This window comes from Delphinus delphis, chromosome 2 (genome assembly GCF_949987515.2).
Source record: "Delphinus delphis chromosome 2, mDelDel1.2, whole genome shotgun sequence".
NCBI classification, from domain to species: domain Eukaryota; kingdom Metazoa; phylum Chordata; class Mammalia; order Artiodactyla; family Delphinidae; genus Delphinus; species Delphinus delphis.
The window spans coordinates 75,995,524-76,014,469 of record NC_082684.1 but is presented as its reverse complement, the minus strand read 5'-3'; the positions used below and the strand labels follow the sequence as shown (position 1 = coordinate 76,014,469).

General features: G+C 47.6%; 1 protein-coding gene across 4 annotated transcripts; it reads right to left on the bottom strand.

The window, feature by feature from the left end:
* Positions 1-5,252: 5,252 nt before the first annotated feature.
* SALL2 (spalt like transcription factor 2) lies at positions 5,253-18,617 on the bottom strand. 4 transcript variants are annotated; one of them, XM_060004874.1, is made up of 3 exons: positions 18,370-18,617; positions 7,172-9,983; positions 5,253-6,552 (listed from the first exon to the last, which is right to left on the bottom strand). In XM_060004874.1, exons 1-3 carry the CDS (start codon positions 18,440-18,442, stop codon positions 6,330-6,332), a joined length of 3,108 nt encoding a protein of 1,035 aa, XP_059860857.1. In that variant the 5' UTR covers positions 18,443-18,617; the 3' UTR covers positions 5,253-6,329. The 4 variants fall into 4 exon arrangements, with proteins under 4 accessions (XP_059860857.1, XP_059860858.1, XP_059860854.1 ...); XM_060004875.1 differs by lacking the exon at positions 18,370-18,617 and adding an exon at positions 10,379-10,537; XM_060004871.2 differs by having other exon boundaries at positions 6,415-9,983.
* Positions 18,618-18,946: the final 329 nt, after the last annotated feature.

Below are 18,946 nucleotides of genomic sequence, written 5' to 3'. Positions count from 1 at the left end.
ACAACAGGGTACATTTTAAGTTTTGTGAATAGGGAATATTTTAGGGAATCTGGTGTTCTGGTTGAATTGAGATGGGGAGAAAAGTTTAGAGATAGGGAAAATAATTAGTAGCCTATTGTAACTGTTTGATGATAGGACCTTTAAGTCAGAAGCTATCTATGTATAGTAATGGAAAGGAAGGGGTGAATATGAAGGGAGACTACTGAGAAGAAAGATGTATGTGTTTTGGAATGTGGCAGTTTCATTAATTTATTCAGAAAATATTTGAGTGACTACTATGTGCTAGGTACTGTGGAGATTTAGTAGTGATCAAAATATCCATTTCCATATCATTTTCTGAATTTAAATTTACCTAGTAGATAATTTACATTGTCTTTTTTTATTTATTTTACTTTAATTTTATTTTTGGCTGCATTGGGTCTTTTGTTGCTGTGCGCAGTCTTTCTCTAGTTGAGGCGAGCGGGGGCTACTCTTCGTTGCAGTGCACAGGCTTCTTATTGCGGTGGCTTACCTTGTTGCAGAGCACAGGCACGTGGGCTTCAGTGGTTATGGCACACGGACTCAGTAGTTGTGGCACACGGGCTCAGTAGTTGTGGCTCGCAGGCTTAACTGCTCTGCAGCATGTGGGATCTTCCCGGACCAGGGCTCGAACCCGTGTCCTCTGCATTGGCAGGCAGATTCTTAACCACTGAGCCACCAGGGAGGCCGCCCTACATTGTCTTTTGAGATGTGTACCTTTATATATGAGCATTGAGATAGAGGACACAGAAATGAATATGGGCTCATATGAGCATATCTGGACATTTAATTCTCAGGATTATACTTAATTAGAAGGAAAAAATTCCATCTTGCTCAGCTGAAATACTCTTGGCAAAGTTGGCTGATGTGAGATCATAAAAGACTACTTCCAAGGGCCTGCTCTACCTAAGGTTTTTTTTTTTTTTTTTTTTTTTTTTTTTGGCAGCAACCTGCGGCACATGGACCTTACCTGACCAGGGATTGAACCCACATCCCTTGCAGTGGAAGGCAGAGTCTTAACCACCAGACTGCCAAGGAAGACCCTACTTAACAGGTTTTGCTTCCTTTAATAACCTGGGTCTAACAACTACCCTCAAGAGAGTTGACAAGGGATGCTTTGCACTTTCATTTGGGATATATTCTGTGTGGCCCTATGTTTAGACACATGTATTATTACTGAAGTAAGATAATCCCATTATTGCTCTATTAGAGAACTGTTAGAGTTAACTGTTCACAAATCTGAATCCCTCACTTGCTGTAAGATCACTATTTCTTTCAAGGTCCTTAACACATAGAAATGAAATACATAGAAATTATATAGCAGTAAAATTAAATAGTCTTGGGAGAGAAAGACAGTACTGGATATAGCTTTGTAGAAGATGAAGGGGGTTGATTCATCTTAAAGACAGATTTCCACAGGTCAACCCTTAAATTCATAAGCATTTTCGTCTAGGAAAGGAAGAATTTTTCTAGTGGAAGAGATTCAGTCTCTGGTAGAATTCGAGGTACCTAAGACCTGGATTGCCTCCTCTCACCTACAGAGGAAGCCAAAGAAGGAGTACAGGTACTCCTTAAAGTCAGCCAAGTTAAGGCCAGCTCCCAGAAGTCTTTGCTTTCATATTCACTTTGGATAAATTATTACAGTAGTAAATTAGGCAAATTTTAGGAGCACAGGAGGGCCACTTAGCATGATCTGCTTATAGAGGGATTTTTTTCTAGACTCCTCAGGACCAGTTTTCAGCTCATAAGAAAGCCACTGCTTTCTTGTGTGCCTACTCTTAGCCAGTCTGTATACAACCCTGAGCAGTACAGGAAGGAGGAAGGAATCTCACCCAGACCTCTTCTAGTCAAAAGAGTGTAAGCCTAGTTGTGAGTAGATGAGTGCTGCATGCACTACATTTCTGAACTTTTCCTCCTATCTGCTGTGGTAGACTTTCCAGAGTTAGCCACAACAATAATGGCTCCCATCCCACATGCCCTTATGCAGTGTGTCTTTGCCACTCTTCCCGATAAGAGGTAAAGCTTGTTTCCCCTCCTCTTGAATCTGAACTGGTTTTCTGACTAGCTTTGGCCAAGAGAAAGTGGCAGAAGTGATATTCTTTGAGTTTCAGAGTCTAGGCCTTAAGAGGCCTTGAAGCTTCTGCTTTTGTCGTCTTGGAGGCCTAGGCCTTCATGGAAGTCCAGTTATCCTAATAGCTAGACCATTTGAAGAGAGAGTAAGGGAGAGGGAAAGGGAGAAGGAGAGGGAGAAAAAAGGAGTGAGAAAGAGACAGAGAGAGAGAGAAATCCTAGAGATTGAAAGATATCAAAAAGATTTCCTGGAGAATGAAAAATTCTAAGAAAAGAGACTGCAGTATTCCAGCCATTCAACTGAGGGGCCAGAGGTGAGTGAGGCCATCTTGGATCCTCCAGCCCGAATTGAAGCTGCTGAGTGAGCTCAGCCCTCACCACATGGAACATAGACAAGTCATCCTAGCTGAGGCCTGTTGGGACAACCCATGGACTCACAAGCAAATACATAATTATTGTTTAAGACACTAAGTTTTGGATGGTTTGTCACACAGCAATGGGTTACTGAAACATCCACAGTATTGACCAAATACTGCACTTCGTAACTGGTTCTTTGGTCAAATTTTTTTTTCTTCACTTTTGTCCTTACTCATTTTTTTAAATTATATGATCAAAAGCAAAGTGTCCAATGGGATTAGTAAATCTGTTGTTAAATTAAACATTAGAAAAGACAAGGAAATGTAAAGGGAAGTCAAAGTTGGGTCTAATGGAGAAACGCTCATGTGAGTTAAGTTTGTTTTGGGGATCAGGAGACGGATGTTCCTTGATTTACTGAGAAGTTCCAGGGACGGTATCCAGAGTCCCAGAAATCTGTGAGAGATGAAAATGTGCCAATAGAATTGAAACCTTTTTTTGGGGTGACACAGGTTGAAATCTGGGAGAAGCAGATGCTGAGAGAGTCAGGAGTCCAAAAGTTTTATTGGGAAGTAACACTTGTAAAAAGAAAAAGGGAAGAAAATGGGATTGGGCAGGGAGAGCTGTCCAAAGCTGTCAGTGATGCAGACATGACAGCCTCTGCCAGACCACTGGAAAGTTCCATAGCAAGAATCGTTCATTAGTCCCATGTTCCCTGGGAATGGCTAAGCCCTGTACCACCCACCACCTTGCTTAGCCTTTGGCCAGGGGTTTGGAGAACAGTAGGACAGCTAGAGGCTGTCAGCTAACCAGGTTTCTTGCAGCTAGGTAGCCAGTTCTTTCTTAAAGGGACATCTCTGAAGTAGCACACCTCTGTATCTGCCAAAGGGGACTTGACGTACCTTATGTAAGTTTTTATATGGTAACTGCATTGGTCCTTAGGTTGTCATATGGATTCAGTTAATATATTTCAGCATGGTTATTAGGAAAACTGAATGTAAGAGAACTGTACGTCCCCGCCCTTCTCTCTCTTCGTAACATGAGTTAGTTATTTCCCTTTCTGGAATCCCACAGGCCACTGTGTCTATCACAGTATTTACTACCATGATATAAAAATCCGTTTTCATTTTTCTTCTTCCTTGACTGAGCCCCCTTAGGGGCAGAAGTTTGTTTACCTTTGTATCTACCCAACACTTGGTCTCTGAAACAAATCCTCAAAAATTAACTGAATGAATGAGTGAGGAAGCTGTCTCTTGCTTCTTGTACTAGTGATTTTTTATCCATCTAGTTTGAACTGAATCCACTATGTATATTTCAGGTAAAGCGTTTCGCAAGCTGCATTTCTTGACATATTCATTTCAGCAGGTTAGAGTTAATTCACCTTCCAAAAGGATGATCAAATGAGAAGTGCTTGAGAGTAAGAAATGGTGGGGTTGAGGGTGGGGATTGGAGGGGACTGCAAGAAGGAAGAAACTGAAGGCTCTAAGAGAGAAATAAACTAAAGGTGAAGAGAGAAAAGTAAAAGTTGTAGGTCAATGAAAGAATAAAAAGCAGGAGAGGAAAAAGAAGAATGAAAAGGAGACAGAAAGGAAAATAAAGTAGAGCTATGAAGGAGTGGGGTGGGGAGTCCAGCTCAGTGCTGACCTGCCCAAGGAAGCACCCATTAGCAGAAGCCTCACTGACAGCTGTTACCATAATGGGAACTGGCATCTAAAGAGAGGGCAAGTCTAGTTTAATTAGTTAAATGGCATTATCTATGTCCAGTGGGGGTAGGGGAGGTAAAGGGAATAGAAGGATTGGTGACCTACCTCCTTCCATAGGCTGAAAAGAAAAACAGATTTATAAAGCTCTGGTAAGGAATTAAAGAGACAGGAGCTGTTTCTTCTCCAGCCGGCTTCACAAGATTGCCATGTCCTATTCACTTGTACCTTTAAAGCGGGACGGGTTTAAAGTTGCCTCCAGGAGGCAACTAGAATCAAACCTCTGTTCTTTACCTTGAATCGAGCCAGTAGGTTTACTCACCTTTCCCTTCAGTCTTCCAGCCAGCCTCACCACTTCAGGAGTCTTTAGTATGTAACAGAAAGCAAGCACCATTCCTGACCACTGGTGGTTAGCACTGAGACTGGGATTCTGCCGACCTGGGTTCTTAATGCAGTTCTGCCACTGATTGGCTGAATGTCTTTAGGCAAATCATTTTACCAGTCCCATCCCTTTAGCATGTGGTTTCAGTGATATAATCTTACAAACGAAAAAAAAAAAAAATTCCGGAGAATGTTCTCTTTAGGAAAGCAAGGTCTTAAGAGTCAAATCTGAACCTTACCATGTTGTGGAGAGACAAAACAAAACAAAACAAAAATATATATATGCTTCATTTCATTCTCCCACCCCCAATGCACTTCCTCTGCTAAGAATTCTCCTTTATATTATCTTGTTGGTAGAAATTACTAGGGTTGATTTTTTTTTCCTGTTTATAACATCAGACCTCAAGTATCATAAAGATGAATTCATCTTGGTTCTGCAGATTAACTGATGTCAGCTAGGCTGGCCTACAGGTCAGGATAGATAGATAAAGAAACAGCTTTCAACCTCCAAACAAAACAAAACAAGTAAAATAAAATACAAAAGCCTGGTGGTGGAAGGTTCTAGGCAAAGAGAAAACCTGGACAGTGGCTATAAACAGTGAGCAAATCCCCTACCTTTTGAGAACACAAACACCATTTCTACAAGGAAATTACATTCACTGGAGGTTGTTTTAGGACAAGGCTGAGCAAATTAAATATTTCAACACCATATGTTCAGCTTTGGCAGGAGACGTAGGTGGGAAGGGAATCTCAATGTTAGGGAATGCTCATATCACACCCCAGCTGGCTGTTGAAATGAAATAAGGAGAAACACACAAATATTTGGTTAAGACACCTTTAATGAAAAGGGAAAGACACTAACATCTCCGTTGTCTGCTCTTCACATTTTACTATGTTAGGAAACTGGAGCCTACACCTTTGGAGGAGGAGCCATCACTCAAGTCAGTCAATAGCAGAACCCTCACTCCCTCCTCCTCAGAACTCCGGTTCCAAATGAGCCTATGTTAAAAGTAAATACTACATCTCATTACAAAACGGAGAGGCAGGGAGGACAGCACCTAGGGCTCATCTCCCAAAGTCTGGGACTCTAAGAACCAGACAGTGGCAAAGACCTAAGCCCCGGTCCGTGGACAAGCAAAATGGGAAGGAAGTGGACCTTGAAAGAGGAAGATGAGGAAAATACAAGGGGCCAGGGAATAGCGGAGGGAGTTATCTAAAACTAGAAGCACACTAGTGCTAGGAAATCCCCCATGATCCATGGTGCATTGCTGCACACTAAAGTCACCATTAGTTCAAAAGAACATTCATGAGACCCATCAACCCATCCAATTAAGAGTTTGAGGTCCCCTCCCTTATATCACACCCCTTTCTTAATCACATAGGTTCTCAGCAAGCCCTATGCTTTAGTAACACTCCTAAACGCTCCATTATTCCTTCAGCTAACCCTCATCAACAATGCTTGTTAAAGATACGAACTTCACCTTTCCTTCCCCAAAATACCCATCCCATGGGAGACCTCTCAGCAAGAAATCCACTTGTTTCCTAACTCAGAGGCAAGGATGAAAGATACGACAAGCTCAAAATATCTTGGCATATTAACCAGCCAACACCTTTGCCTTAACGTGAGGAAGGCACATTAGTGCCTTACTACTGGGAAGAGTGTCCTATGCCCTTCGTTTCTCCCTACACCCTGGGGCGGAGCCACCAGATACTGATATTGTTGCATCTTCATTGTCGGCACCTTCTGGAGCAGGGGGAAGGAGAAGAAATGTACAGTTTGCTACTTCTCTTCTATGATGGGCTTTCTCAGGCACTGTCTTGGATGCCAGAGGCCAAAAGAAAAGGAGGGGGGAATCTCTTTTCCTTGGCTTCTCTGGATCCCATTGCTGGAGGCAACTTCTCAGCCACAGTTCCTGGGCCAAACAGCACTGGTGGTGTGGGGCCTGAAGGGGTAGTGGAGATGGAGATGGAGCTGGAACTCTGGGGCCTGGTGGGCAGGTCACTTGACAGTAAAGCCGTGTCCTGGTTTCAGCAAGACAGGGAGCCCACCCTCACCAGCTGGGCAGGAATGCCCTGGGACAAGAAGTCCTGCAGGTTGACCTGGTCACCAGAGAGGAGTGGCCCTAGGCCCTCCAGGGACAGCTGCTGGCCCCTTCGGGCTGGGCTATAATTCCAAATGTGGGTGCTCAGATGCACCTGCCAAAGGGAAAGGGAGAGGAGAGGGTAGAAGGGTCATTCCCACGGAGGGTGGAGAGGGTTCTTCTTGGGAATGTGAAAGCTGTAGAGAATCTATTTTCCTCAGGTACAATGAATGAAGAGGAAAGAAAAGTTTCTCAGGGGGCCACCCCCCTGTAAGCACAAGGATTTCAAAGCTCAGGGATTAGAGAAAAGCCACTAGGGACACATCATATAAGAACTCAGAGAAATAGACAAGGGCTCACAGATCTTGGAGGTCCTTATACAGAGCTCTCAGTTTCTGCCCCCGGGGTCAAGGGGCAGCAGGTTCAGAAAAACAGGCTCATGGGATCGTGGGGTCATCTTTTCGGGGAAAGGGGGAGAGCCCTGGGGAAGTGATGGAGGATGAGCAGCCAGGGACCAAGGAAAGAGCAGCAATATTCTGAGGGCCGTGGGGGGCAAAGGGCTGTACCTGGTGGTGAGCCAGCAGCATATGCTTCTTGAGGGTAGCCCGTTCGAGAAAGCCCTGCCTGCAGAAAACACAAGTGAAGAGCGGCCCCTCCTTGGGGTGGGTCTTCTGATGCTCCTCCAGAGCTGCCTGGGTGGGAAAGGTCTGGCCACACACCTCACAGGCCTTTCTGCTACTGCTCTCTCCGGGCTCCTTTCTCATCGCTTCCTGCAGGCTCAGCTCCTCCACCAAGGTGGGGCTGCTGCCTTCCCCTTCTAGGGCCAACGCTGACACTGGGCTGGCGCTCCTCTCCGGTTTGCCCCCCTCTTCTGTGCCTCCTGCAACATCACTGCCGCCCTGCTCCACTGGCTGCGTTCGATCCAGGCTGTCAGGCGGCGGCGGCGGCGGCAGAGAAGGCTGTTGAATCGTTTTCTCATTACTGTCCATCTCCTTCCCAGCTGTGGCCACTGCCACCACAGTTCCCACTTCCTCCTCTGCCCCGGAGGCCTCTTCTGAATCACCACGCACGGATATCGCCTTCTCACCTCCACTCTCGGAGCCTCTCCCTGCCAGGGAATCTTCATCAGTCACGTCTTCCTCTTCTTCGTCGTCCTCTTCTTCCTCTTCGGACAACTCCTCTTCTGGGGATGGCTGCTGGGATGGCTGCTGGGGGAAGCTCCCCGCCCCTGAGACCGCAGACTGCTCAGGGCCGTTCTCCTGGGCAGTTCCCCCACCTTCAGGGAGCGTGGTACCACCGTTGGGGATCTGGCCCCCCAGGTGCATCCGAACATGCTGCTGCAGAGTAACAGCATTGGTGAACTTCTTCTGGCAAATGGGGCAGGAGTTCTGGGCCCGGGCAGCTGGACTAGCCTTGTGGCCCACGAAATGTGCACGCAGGTTGCCCCGGGTAGAGAAAGCTCTGCCACACACTTTGCATTTAAAGGGCCGCTCACCTCCATGTTGGCCGTAATGCAGGCGCAGCGCTCGAGGACAGCTCAGCACCCGAAGGCAAATGACACACTGGTTAGGTCCCGATGAGGCTGAGGATGAAGTTGCAGGGGCAGAGGTTGTGGAGGCTCCCGAAGCAGTAGAGGCCACTGCCACGGCTCCTTGACGGTCAATCTTCTCTACCAGTTGCTGCAGCTTGGAGGTCTCAGAGGGTGAAGCCCCCAAGGGCTCTAGCACATAAGGAAAGGGGAAGCTACCAGTGGACTTAAAGTGGTTGGTAAGCAGGGCCCAGCTGGGTAGCGAAGTCACCAGCTTACTTAGCTGCATGCGGGTTGCTGTGCCACTTTCTGCCACCCCGGCGATGGCTGAGCCCTCGCTCCCGGGTGGGGTGTTTTCATCAGCTTTACTCTTTGGCTCTACCGCTTTCATGAGCACGAACTTATTGAAAGCAGGGAGCGCAGGAGCCGTGGCTGTGCCTGCCCCGGTGGAGAGCAGCGTCAGGCTCTCTGTGGCACTGAGTGCCGTGGTGGAGGCCACCAGAGGCTTGCGTTCCACACCACCACCTGGCATGGCCGCCTCCTCCTCGGCCTTCTCTGGTGGCACGGACATACCATAGGGCAGGCCGCTGCTGGTGATGACGTAGTCCAGATGCTCTGGTACCGGGTGAGGGTTCATCTGCACGTGCGGGTACTTCTCCCGATGCCGGTGGAAATGCACTTTGAGGTTGCCACGCGTAGTAAAGCGGTTGCCACAGACATTACACTTATAGGGCCTCTCACCTGTGTGGGAACGCAGGTGGATCTGCAGGGCACTGTCACTGCCAAATACTTTGGCACAGAAGCGGCATTTGTGCCGTCCACCAGGCTTCTCCAAGGGACCCATCAATTCCCCATAGCCCAGCTCACCACCTCCATTCTTTGGCTTCAGGAGCCCTGGGGAGGCAGTAGCCTCGAGGCCCCGGGCTGCCCCAAGACACTGTGCTGCCAGTAGTCCCGTGGTGCCTGGGAATGCCAGATGAGGCGAGGCAATCAGCTGATCTGTGCTGCCTGACAGGGCCGGGGAGGGGGCAGGGGTGGGTTTGTGGCTTCGCCCGACCCCTCCGGCAGCAAAAGGGTGCTGTGACCCCAGGGGATGATAAAGGTGGAAGAAAGCCTGCTTGGGTGTTTCCGCCCCTGAGGAAGAGGAGGTGGAGGAAGGCGCCAGTGTCTTGCCAGTTTGGACAGGCTTGATGGGGCTGAAGAGGGGGAGCAAAGGCTTGGTGGAGGAGACGGCGGCTGTCCCAGGTAACTCGGAGGGGCTGGAAGGGGTGCCCACTGTCTGGCCTAAGGAGCCAAGCAGCAGCACCTGCCGGCAGATTTGCTCAGTCATCTGCATCTGATGGATCTGCCGCTGCTGCAGTACCCGGAGCTCTTCCAAGATCAGAGGGATGTTCAAGTGGCCGCTGCCTACACCTGGGGGCGGAGGAGGAGGTGGAGGGGGTGGTGGTGCAGGAGTGGATTCTGGAGGTAATGGAGTTGCTCCTAGCTTTGGGCTGGCCAAGATCAGGCCCCCACCTCCCCCAGCTGCTGTACCTGTGGCAGCTACGAGAAAGTGCCCCGAAGACTCCTCTCCTCTCCGCTCTGGGCCCCAGGTGGGATCTGTGGGTATAGAGGACCCGGAATCCGACGGGTTGCTCTGCTCAGCCTCCATGACCTGGGGACTGCTGTGGCCCTCAGGCCGGGGTTCAGAAGAGGTCGAAGAGTTGTTGGGGTTCTCCTGGCCCCCAATTATCACCATTACAGGGGGGTCAGGAGAACATGCATTCTGGTGGGCGAGGAATTCAGCTGGGTCAGTGAATTGTGCGCAGCACTTGGCACAGACTTGGGGGTGGTCCTCCTCGCTAGCATCACCTGGGAAGAAGACAAGGAAAGAGCGTGGGTGGTGCGGTTCGGATGGGTATGCAGAGGCTGTAATTAACAACGAGCCCAGTAACCGCTAGTGGGGGTGGGGAGATGAGCTCACCATCCGGCTGGCCGTGCAGGAGGCTAGAGCTCAGTGCTGTCCCGCCTGGACAGGAGACTCGCCAGCACTGGGGGCCAGGAGGGAGGGGAAGCGGGCATGCACAAGCTACTCCCCCCCTCCACCACCACCCCCCCCCCCGGGCCACTGGCGGGCGCAAGGACTGGGTGTGAGTACCGGGTCCTGTGCAGAGAATCGTGCCTTCTATCTCGTCCACCGAAAGTCCTCTCCCCGCCCCCCGCGTCCCCTCCACCCCTACCCCTGCCCGGGCCGGGCCCTACCGCACCTCCAAGCTCCGCCGGCTCCCCGCAGGGCCCCCCGAGACGAGAGCTCCTCCCGGCTTCGTGCGCCATGGTTGTGTGGGAGGTGGAGGGCCAGGTGGAGTGGGAGACAATGGGTATCCGGATTGGGGGAGGCGGCACTGGCCGCCGGGGCTGCGGCAGCTTCTGCACCCAGCGGCCCAGACTGCGGAGATGGAGATCGGCGGCGGGGGCAGGGAGCGGCGGAGGAGGGGGAGGGGAGCGAGGAGTCGCGGAGGAGGGGAGGAGCTGGAACGAGAAAGCTGGGAGAGGGGAGATGGGGGAGGAGCTGCTGGGGAGGGAGGGGAGCGAGCCCAGAGCCCAGAGCCCGGGAGGGTTTCCGGAGGCTCAGTGACAGGTGCTGTGGGGCATGGCGGGGGTCCACCTTTCCTTACCCTCTGCCAGCTCCCCCCATCTCCGGATGTCCTTGCCCAGACCTGCCCCCTCTCCCCCCCAACCCCCCAGCAAGCTCAAGGGGGCACAGTAGGAAACACAGCCTTGCTCAACAGAGCAAAGCGACAGGCTTCTCTTATTTTCCTTTGGATAAAGGATCCGCTGAGCCTGGAAAACGTGGGCTCCAGAGAGGGTGGTCTGAGGGCCAGAGCGGGAGGGGGAATCCCAGCACACCTACCCCTTACCTACACACACATAATCTGGTGCCCCCAAGATACCCCAAGTTTTGTCCTGTTTTCCTGACCTCCATTCCCACCCTACCCCCACCCCATCCACAAAAGAAGTTTCTCAGGGTGGGAGGCCCCGAGGTAGAATTTCCAAGGAAGTCGTTTCAGGACTCCTCTCTGCGTAACACTAAGCCCCTTTACTCCCCGCCCCTCCTCCCCCAGAATAATAGCTGAATGCGAGTTACTCCACAGGTCACCCAGCCCACACCTAATTTAGAGAGTTCATGCTTATTTAAGGGGCCATCTCCTATTTAGTACCCTCTTCTCTACCCTTCTTCTTCCGTTGTCTTTCTCTGCCAACACAGCCACTACTGAGGACAGCTGGGTTTGGGGAGATGCTAGCCTGCAGAGGCCTACCTAGCTCTAACCTGGGGGGAGGGGAGCTTCTCCTGAAACAATGGGGAAAATGCAGTAGGAGGGAGTTACCAAGCAGCCTCTCAGTGCCTAAAGCCCCTTTTAGCCCCAACCTGGCTTGAATGCCTAGGAATGACTTAACACCTGCTCACCAGCACAGAGGTGGCCTCCTATTCAGGGAGAGGATAAGTAGGGATAAGATGCCTCCTGGACCAGGTACTCTGCATTCCCTTTCTACCTTGAAATGAGTCTTAATGGGTTTCCCACTTCCTTAAAAGAGCTTATCTTACTTACAGGAAATGACCACAAGTCCTTAGTTTTGTGGTTTGCCAAAGGCATCAGTAAATCCACATTGTTCTAATCCCAGTTCCAATCTTGTCTGGCTGATAAATTGAGGCGTGGTGGTCAGTCACACCATGCTATGCCCCCATTTCCTTTTTTGTAAAGTGGTAATGTTGTAGCTGTGCTATCTTCATCAGAGAAATATTGTGGGGATAAAATAATATGTATAAAATAATAACAACATGTATATATGAGACTTTAAACTTTGGGAGGAGTCCCAAATATTATGAATTAGAGAATTTATATTGTCAGTGGCAAAACAATCAAAATAAAATACATATATATTAAAATTAGATCTGTTTTCATGTTGCCTATTAATTTCTTATTTATTTATTTATTTATGGCCAAGCCGCACAGCTTGCACAGGACCTTAGTTCCTCGAATCCAGGCCCTCAGCAGTGTAAGCCTGGAGTCCTAACCACTGGACCGCCAGGGAATTAGCAATCTTATTAATTTCTGAGGCTGATATAATTGGCATATATCAAGGGTAGGAAGTCTTTTTTGGGGGGAGCTGAAACAATGTAATATTAGTAACGTCCACTTTCATTGAAAACATTGTACTGAATTATGTTTTGAAACTTCAGATAATCACAAGGGCCTTAACACTGTGGACAATGGCTCTGAAACAGATGAGCTACATGCTTCCAGGCCTGACCCTGACAATGAGGGAGAGGGGGTTCTATTTCAATATGGCAAGTCACAGGTTAATGCAATGTTGTCTATTTTTACAGATAAGAAAATGGAAGCTTGGAGAGGTTAAGTGACTCTTCCAAGTTCACACAGTAATTCAGTGAAGCAAGCATTCAGACTTTTGACTCCTGTCCAGTGCTTTCCCAAGCACATCAACATTGTGTGGCTTCCCTAAGCTAGAGAAAGGGCCCTGTGTAGCTTCTACCTGCCATTTGCTCTCTGGCCTCAGTAACAGAGAGGGAATCAGATGGAAGCTTTCTACTGAGCATTTGTTAATTAGCATTGAACATTTGATATCAAGTTGCTGTTTTGTCAAGTCTTCCGACAAGAAAAGAAATCCTTTTCTTTTCATCTTCTCCTGGGAAACACTGTCCCCTTTCTTGCTCTTTAATGAAACTTGCTTTCTGATGCGTAATTTGATCTGGGCTCTTCTTTAAGGTAAATTCAGTCCCTGGTGAAAGGTGACGGATCAACAGCCACCTGTAAGAGGAAGCCTCTATTTCTCAGCACTTTGCACTCACTGCCTATCCTGAAAAGGGGGGCAGGATTCTTAGGCAGACACGAATGAAGTCATAAACACAGGAATAAACTAAGCTGGTAATGGTGTCCCTAGATAGCAGATAAGGTGAGGTAAGCTATCCTGGGTCACATGTAAAGTCTGGGGTGGACATAGGACTGAGACAGGGACATGCTTGTTTAAATTTATGAAGAGCTGAAACGACAAGGAAAAAGGAAACTAAGTGACTCTCTAAACCTGGTAACTCATTAAACGGGAGAGGATGGCTGGGAGAACAGAGGAAAATTGGTGGGTAGCAGGGTGGTAGAGCTGAACACGGGTTCTCAAACTTTGCTGCCCATGAGAATTACTGCGAGAGCTTTTAAAAATCCCAATGGCCAGGCCGTACCCTAGACCAATTAATTCAGATTCCCTGAGGGTGGGATCTAGGCATCAGTGTTTGTAAAGCTCCTCAAGTGATTCTGATGTACAACCAAGGATGAGACCCACAGTACACATCAGAGGAGTGTCCTCCCCATCAAACCTTCCACCCTGCTCCTCACAAATCTTACCTGTGCTCAACTCGGCCAAAATTAGGATGTAGGCAAAATGAGTTGCTCAATGCAAAATCTTCCCATCGGGTTGCCTCTCTACTCTGACCACAGCCACACTTTGCCTCTCTTGTATCCTGCTTTCAGGAGCAGAATTTGACATGATATACACCTGTCTATGAATTTAAGTGACTGTATTGCCCTTCCCAGGGTATGTGCATCTTGAGCCATACTTCCAATTGTAAAATGAAAGGCTTTGTTCTACACAGAGTTCAAGCATCATCCAGCCGTTAAAGAAACAAGCACGCTATGTAAGCCCCTGCCTAAACTTAATGTTGGACCAACACAGATTGGTAGTGTCCACAATTATGAGTTGATTCTGTAACTGCTGCATAGATAACTTCTGAAGGAGAATGTCTCATCTTCTCTTCCTTACTCCTCTCTCCTAAATACATACACATACTCCTTTGCTACCCACACCTAGTAAATGCACCCTTGGCCTGTGCAACACAGTGGACAAACAGGCACAAAGATTTATACATCTGGTGCTAAGTGAGAAAAATATATTTGTTTCCAGAATAGGAATATCTTAGATCAAACACAAAAAAGGGTGGTTTTTTTTTAAGGACGTTTTTCTGATATCAAAGGACTCGGCACTTGGTATGAATGGCACTTGGAATTCATACCATTTTGGAGCTGGAAGGGACTTTAGAGATATGACCTCTCATTAAGCACAGTGATTGAGAGTGCCAGCTCTGAATCAGACTTGGGTTAACGTCCCAGCACTTTCTAATCTTTGTGACCTTGGGAAAGTTTCTTAATTTCTCTAAGACTTGCATTTCTTTTAAAAATGGGGGTATAGCCACAAAAAGGAATGAAATTCTTATACATGCTACAACATGGGTGAGCCTTGAAAACATTATGCTAAGTGAAATAAGCCAGACGCAAAAGGACAAATATTGTATCAGTCCATTATATGAGGTCTCTAGAATTGGTAAATTCACAGAAAGAGACAGAAAGTAGAATGGTGATTTCCAGGGGCTGGGAGTGTTGGGTGAAGGGAATGGGGAGTTATTGTTTAATGGGTATAGAGTTTCAGTTTTGCAAGATGAAAGAGTTCTGGAGATGGATGGTGGGGATGGCTGCACAACATTGTGAATATACTTAATGCCACTGAATTGTATGCTTAAAAATGATAAATTCTATTATGTATATTTTACCGTAAATTTTAAAAAGTTTAATGGAGGTAATAATAGCAGAGTTGGGAAGAATAAACAAGAGGAAATATATAAAGGGCCTAGCATAGTACCTGACAAATAGTAAATGCTCTGCAAATAGTAGCAATGAGTATTATTATTTCAAGTCTAAAAGCTGAAGCCCTGGCAGAAGAATGGGCCTGCCCAAGGTCACAAAGCTTCAAGGTACAAGCTGGATTGAAAACCAGGTTTTCTGCTTCCTTATCCAGTGCTCTGTTGCACCCTCCCTGAGTTACTTTCTATCTACTCAGAAATGTTTTCTTTTTCACCCAGGAGTCCCTAGGGCTGAAAGGCTCAGGGATCAATACCCTGAGAGGCGATGCTCTCTACCTCCAGTTCTAAAGAGAACAGAACCCTCAAAACTCTATTTTTGCCTTCCTTCCCCTTTTGCTGCTCTTGCTGTCTGCCAACTGCCATTTCTCCCCCTAGGTCTGTTTGGCTGTTGTCCTGGTTTCTCCTTCTCACTAAATATCTGGGTTTCTGATCGTTTCCTTTATTTCCCAGATGTACTAGTTTACATTTTCCCAATTCACATCGCTTATGTTCTCTAATCCAGATTTCTAGACTCTGTAGGGGAGACAGAAATTTTTTTTTCTCTCCAGAGTTTTTAAGCAAATAGACTATTTCCCTCTCATCACTTATGTGCAATAACTATTCTGGTAGGTTTTGGTGTTCTGGTCAGGGAAGCTGAGCAGAAACAGGGTGGGAAAACAGGTTTTTCAGACTGTGCCTTGGTGATATCTTAGGTCACTGCAGAGATGAGGCTTTTAAAATGTGCAACAAAGGCTCAGCATTTGCTTGTCACATATGGTAAACATTGCTTAAAAGAAGGCAAAGACTCTTGAAAACCTTAGTGGCACCCTAGCTTACTAAATAAATGTCTGCAGATGGTCATGATGATGCCCATAGTTCCACAGGTATACCTGTAAAAGGACATGTGTAAGAGCCCCCGAACCAGAGCCCTCCCTACCTAATTTTGGGGCATGCAGAACAAGAAACAGTCCCTGGGGCGGAACAAAAACTCAGGAGCCTGAAGATCACATAAATGAATAGAAACCCTATCTATATATCTTATAAAAGCAGGAAGGAATTTAGATTTTCATATTAGCCACCTCATCTTACAAATGAGACCCAGTGACACGCCAAGTCATACAAGTAGCCCAAGGATCTTTCAGTCTCTCAGGAGAATTCTGAAGGCAGATCTTTCTTAAGGTTACTACTGCTTCCTTGCTCCTTAACATTTATGTTTTCAACTTTTATGGCTCAAAGGCAAAATTTCAACTGAAATTTGTTGCTGCCAGTGAGTTCAAGCCTGCACTGTTTCTATGGGGACGGCTTTGCAGCAGCATCCCCGTGGCCCCAAGTGTTCACAGCCACAAGTGGGAGCTATAGTTCAAGGGGCTGGAGAATCCCCTTAGGGCAGTTGTGAACGATTTCTTGTGACTCCCTCCCAGATTCTTCCTCAGCAGCGGTATAGGGAATGGGTGAACTGAGGATGTGGGAAGAAGAGAGGATGGGGGGGAGAGGAGAGGATGCCTCTGGGTTGGAGGGGATTCAGCATTGTTCCACAATCTAACCAGCAGGGGAGCAGGACTGTAAGGCAACTCTGAGGCTCTGGGGGAAGTCTCCTGTAGAGCAGGAGGAGGAAACATCCGGCCTGCAGCAGCATTAAGGGGGGGCTAACGTGTCCCAGGAGGGAAGGATGCCACCAGCATGCCACCTCTTAATATTGGCACAGTGGGATCCCAGTAAAGCACTGACTTGAGGGGTATGTGTTCTACCCAAAACAACATGTCTGTTAAGGTTGTTCCGTAGCATGTTGTGAACTGATTTGATCTCAAGTCCTTTTTTACAACAGGTGGAAAGGTAAATTTAATCCATGTTTTAGTTTTAGCTACTACAAATACATTATCCTAGAGCTTTTCATGACACACATCTCATAAAGAAATGCTGAAGTTCACCAAGAGGCTCCCGAGCTTTGGTCATATTTCAGCACTTACAGGAAGTGCACTGTACTCACATATAATAATAATAATAATAATAATAGACTTCCCTGGCAGTCCAGTGGTTAAGACTTTGCCTTCCAATGCAGGGGGCGCAGATTCGATCCCTAGTCGGGGAGCTAAGATCCCACATGCCTCACGGCCAAAAAACCAAAACATAGAACAGAAGCAGTATTGTAACAAATTCAATAAAGACTTTAAAAATGGTCCACATCAAAAAAGTCTTTAAAAAAAATAATACATATTAAGTACTTATTTATGCTAGGGACTGTGCCACATGTATTAAGCACTTATTTATGCTAGTTATTTTTCCAAGTGTATTAACATGTATTAACTCAGTAACCTAATGAGGTAGCTAGTATATTCATCCCTATTTTACAGATGAGGAAACTGAGGCATAGAAAGGCAAAGTAAACCAACAAGGTCGCACAGCTAACCAAGTGGTAGAGCCAGGATTTGAATCCTGAAAGTCTGCCTTCAGAACACTTGTGTGCTTAATCCTACACTGCATTGTTGGGTGAATCAACTGTTTGCTAAATAAATAGTTTATCCCTGAGCCAGGACTTTCAGACTTTCACAGTGTGAACATATGTAGCCATACTAGATTGTCCCAAACTTGCTCGATCCTAAGAATTACCTGGACATTTGCAAAGATACAGATTCCCAGACTCTAGCCCAGATCTACCCACAAGCAAGCAAGCTTGGAAAACCCTAGTTTAGGTGGAGTGAGCACCACTAACCCTAAATGTCATGAAATCTAGGTTTCTGACCTGACTGTACCTCTGTTTCTGAGACTTTGGGCAATGTCACTTCTCAATACCTTAGTTGCTCTGTTGGCTGCCTCTTACTTACTGGAATGTTATAAGAATACATGAAATTTCCCCCCCTCATAAAGAAAATCTGTTACTTAAACAAATGATCATATCCCCATAAAATGATATGCATGTATCAACAAGTATGTTAACTCATACACTTTTTTTAGCTTGGCTTTCCTTGAAACACAAACCTAAGCCCCTCATCCAGAACTTTCCTCTAGCCTCTACTCCAGGTGACACAGATACACACCCCAAACCAGGCTGCATCTGACCGACATTAGCTCTCTCCCTCTGGGAGCTCTGATCTGTTCTCTGCTCAGCCCAACAATGAGAAACTTTTTTCTCTTCTCCCTCAGGGGACCCTTCACGTTTATCCAATTCATTCTCTTGCAACCCAACTCTCCAGAAAGAAAAGGGGGGAAAATCCCACCCCTAAGAGACGATCTTCAGGTCTGAGGAGGTTACTTAGCAACGGCACAAAGACCAGTGAGCAAAGGGGGGACCTGGGGAGAAAACTCTTGGGTGGGGAAACAGAGCCAGTTTGAAAACTCCATTTCATCCAGAGAAAAACAACACAGAAAACACAAACATAATCAACCCTGAGAAAAGCCAAGCGGGGCTTCTCCCCAGCACAGGTCATCTCCTTACACGCTGCATCTCAACTCTTTCAACCCCTCAGCGACCAAGTTCTCCCCCTGGTTTTGCCCATGGCCCGGGTGCCCTCCCCTTGCCCTGGCCTGACCCACACAGGCTTGGGCTCAAGGCCCCCCCAACCCCTCCCCGGCACCCACCGTTCTCAGACGCGCTGGGACCTTCGCAGTCCGAGATTAACTGTTGGGGTTTCCGCTGCTTTCGCCGAGACATTCCCGGGTGGAGAGAGGTGGGACGGGGAGGGGCAACTCTCACTTAGTCTTAACCGGGGTGACCTGGTCTGGTCTCCCCCTTGGGTCTGAAGCCAACTGATGCCTCTCCCCCAGTGCCAACCACTGTGAAGCAGAGATGTTCTCCCTTCCAAGGGACAGACAGACAGACAGACAGACGCGCGCGCTCTGATTCTCTGTCCCTGACTCTCTCTCTCTCTTCTCTCTCAATCTCTGCAAGTCTTTAAAGGGGAGACGCCCCCTTTTTTTTCTTCAGCTTCTTCCCTACGCTTCTGCAGCTCCCATTGTAAAAGCAAAAATCCTAATCTTTCCGCACACTCTTTTCTTTTGTACTGCAGAGGAAAGGATTTAACCCTCTCCTCCCTGCCCAGGCTCCCGGCCTTTCCCTGTGCCTGCCTGTTCAGAAAATGTCCCTCGGTTGTTTTTCTAACTCTTCTTCTAAGCTCTTCACAGTGCTTTTTGGTTATTTCATGATTCTATGCCACCT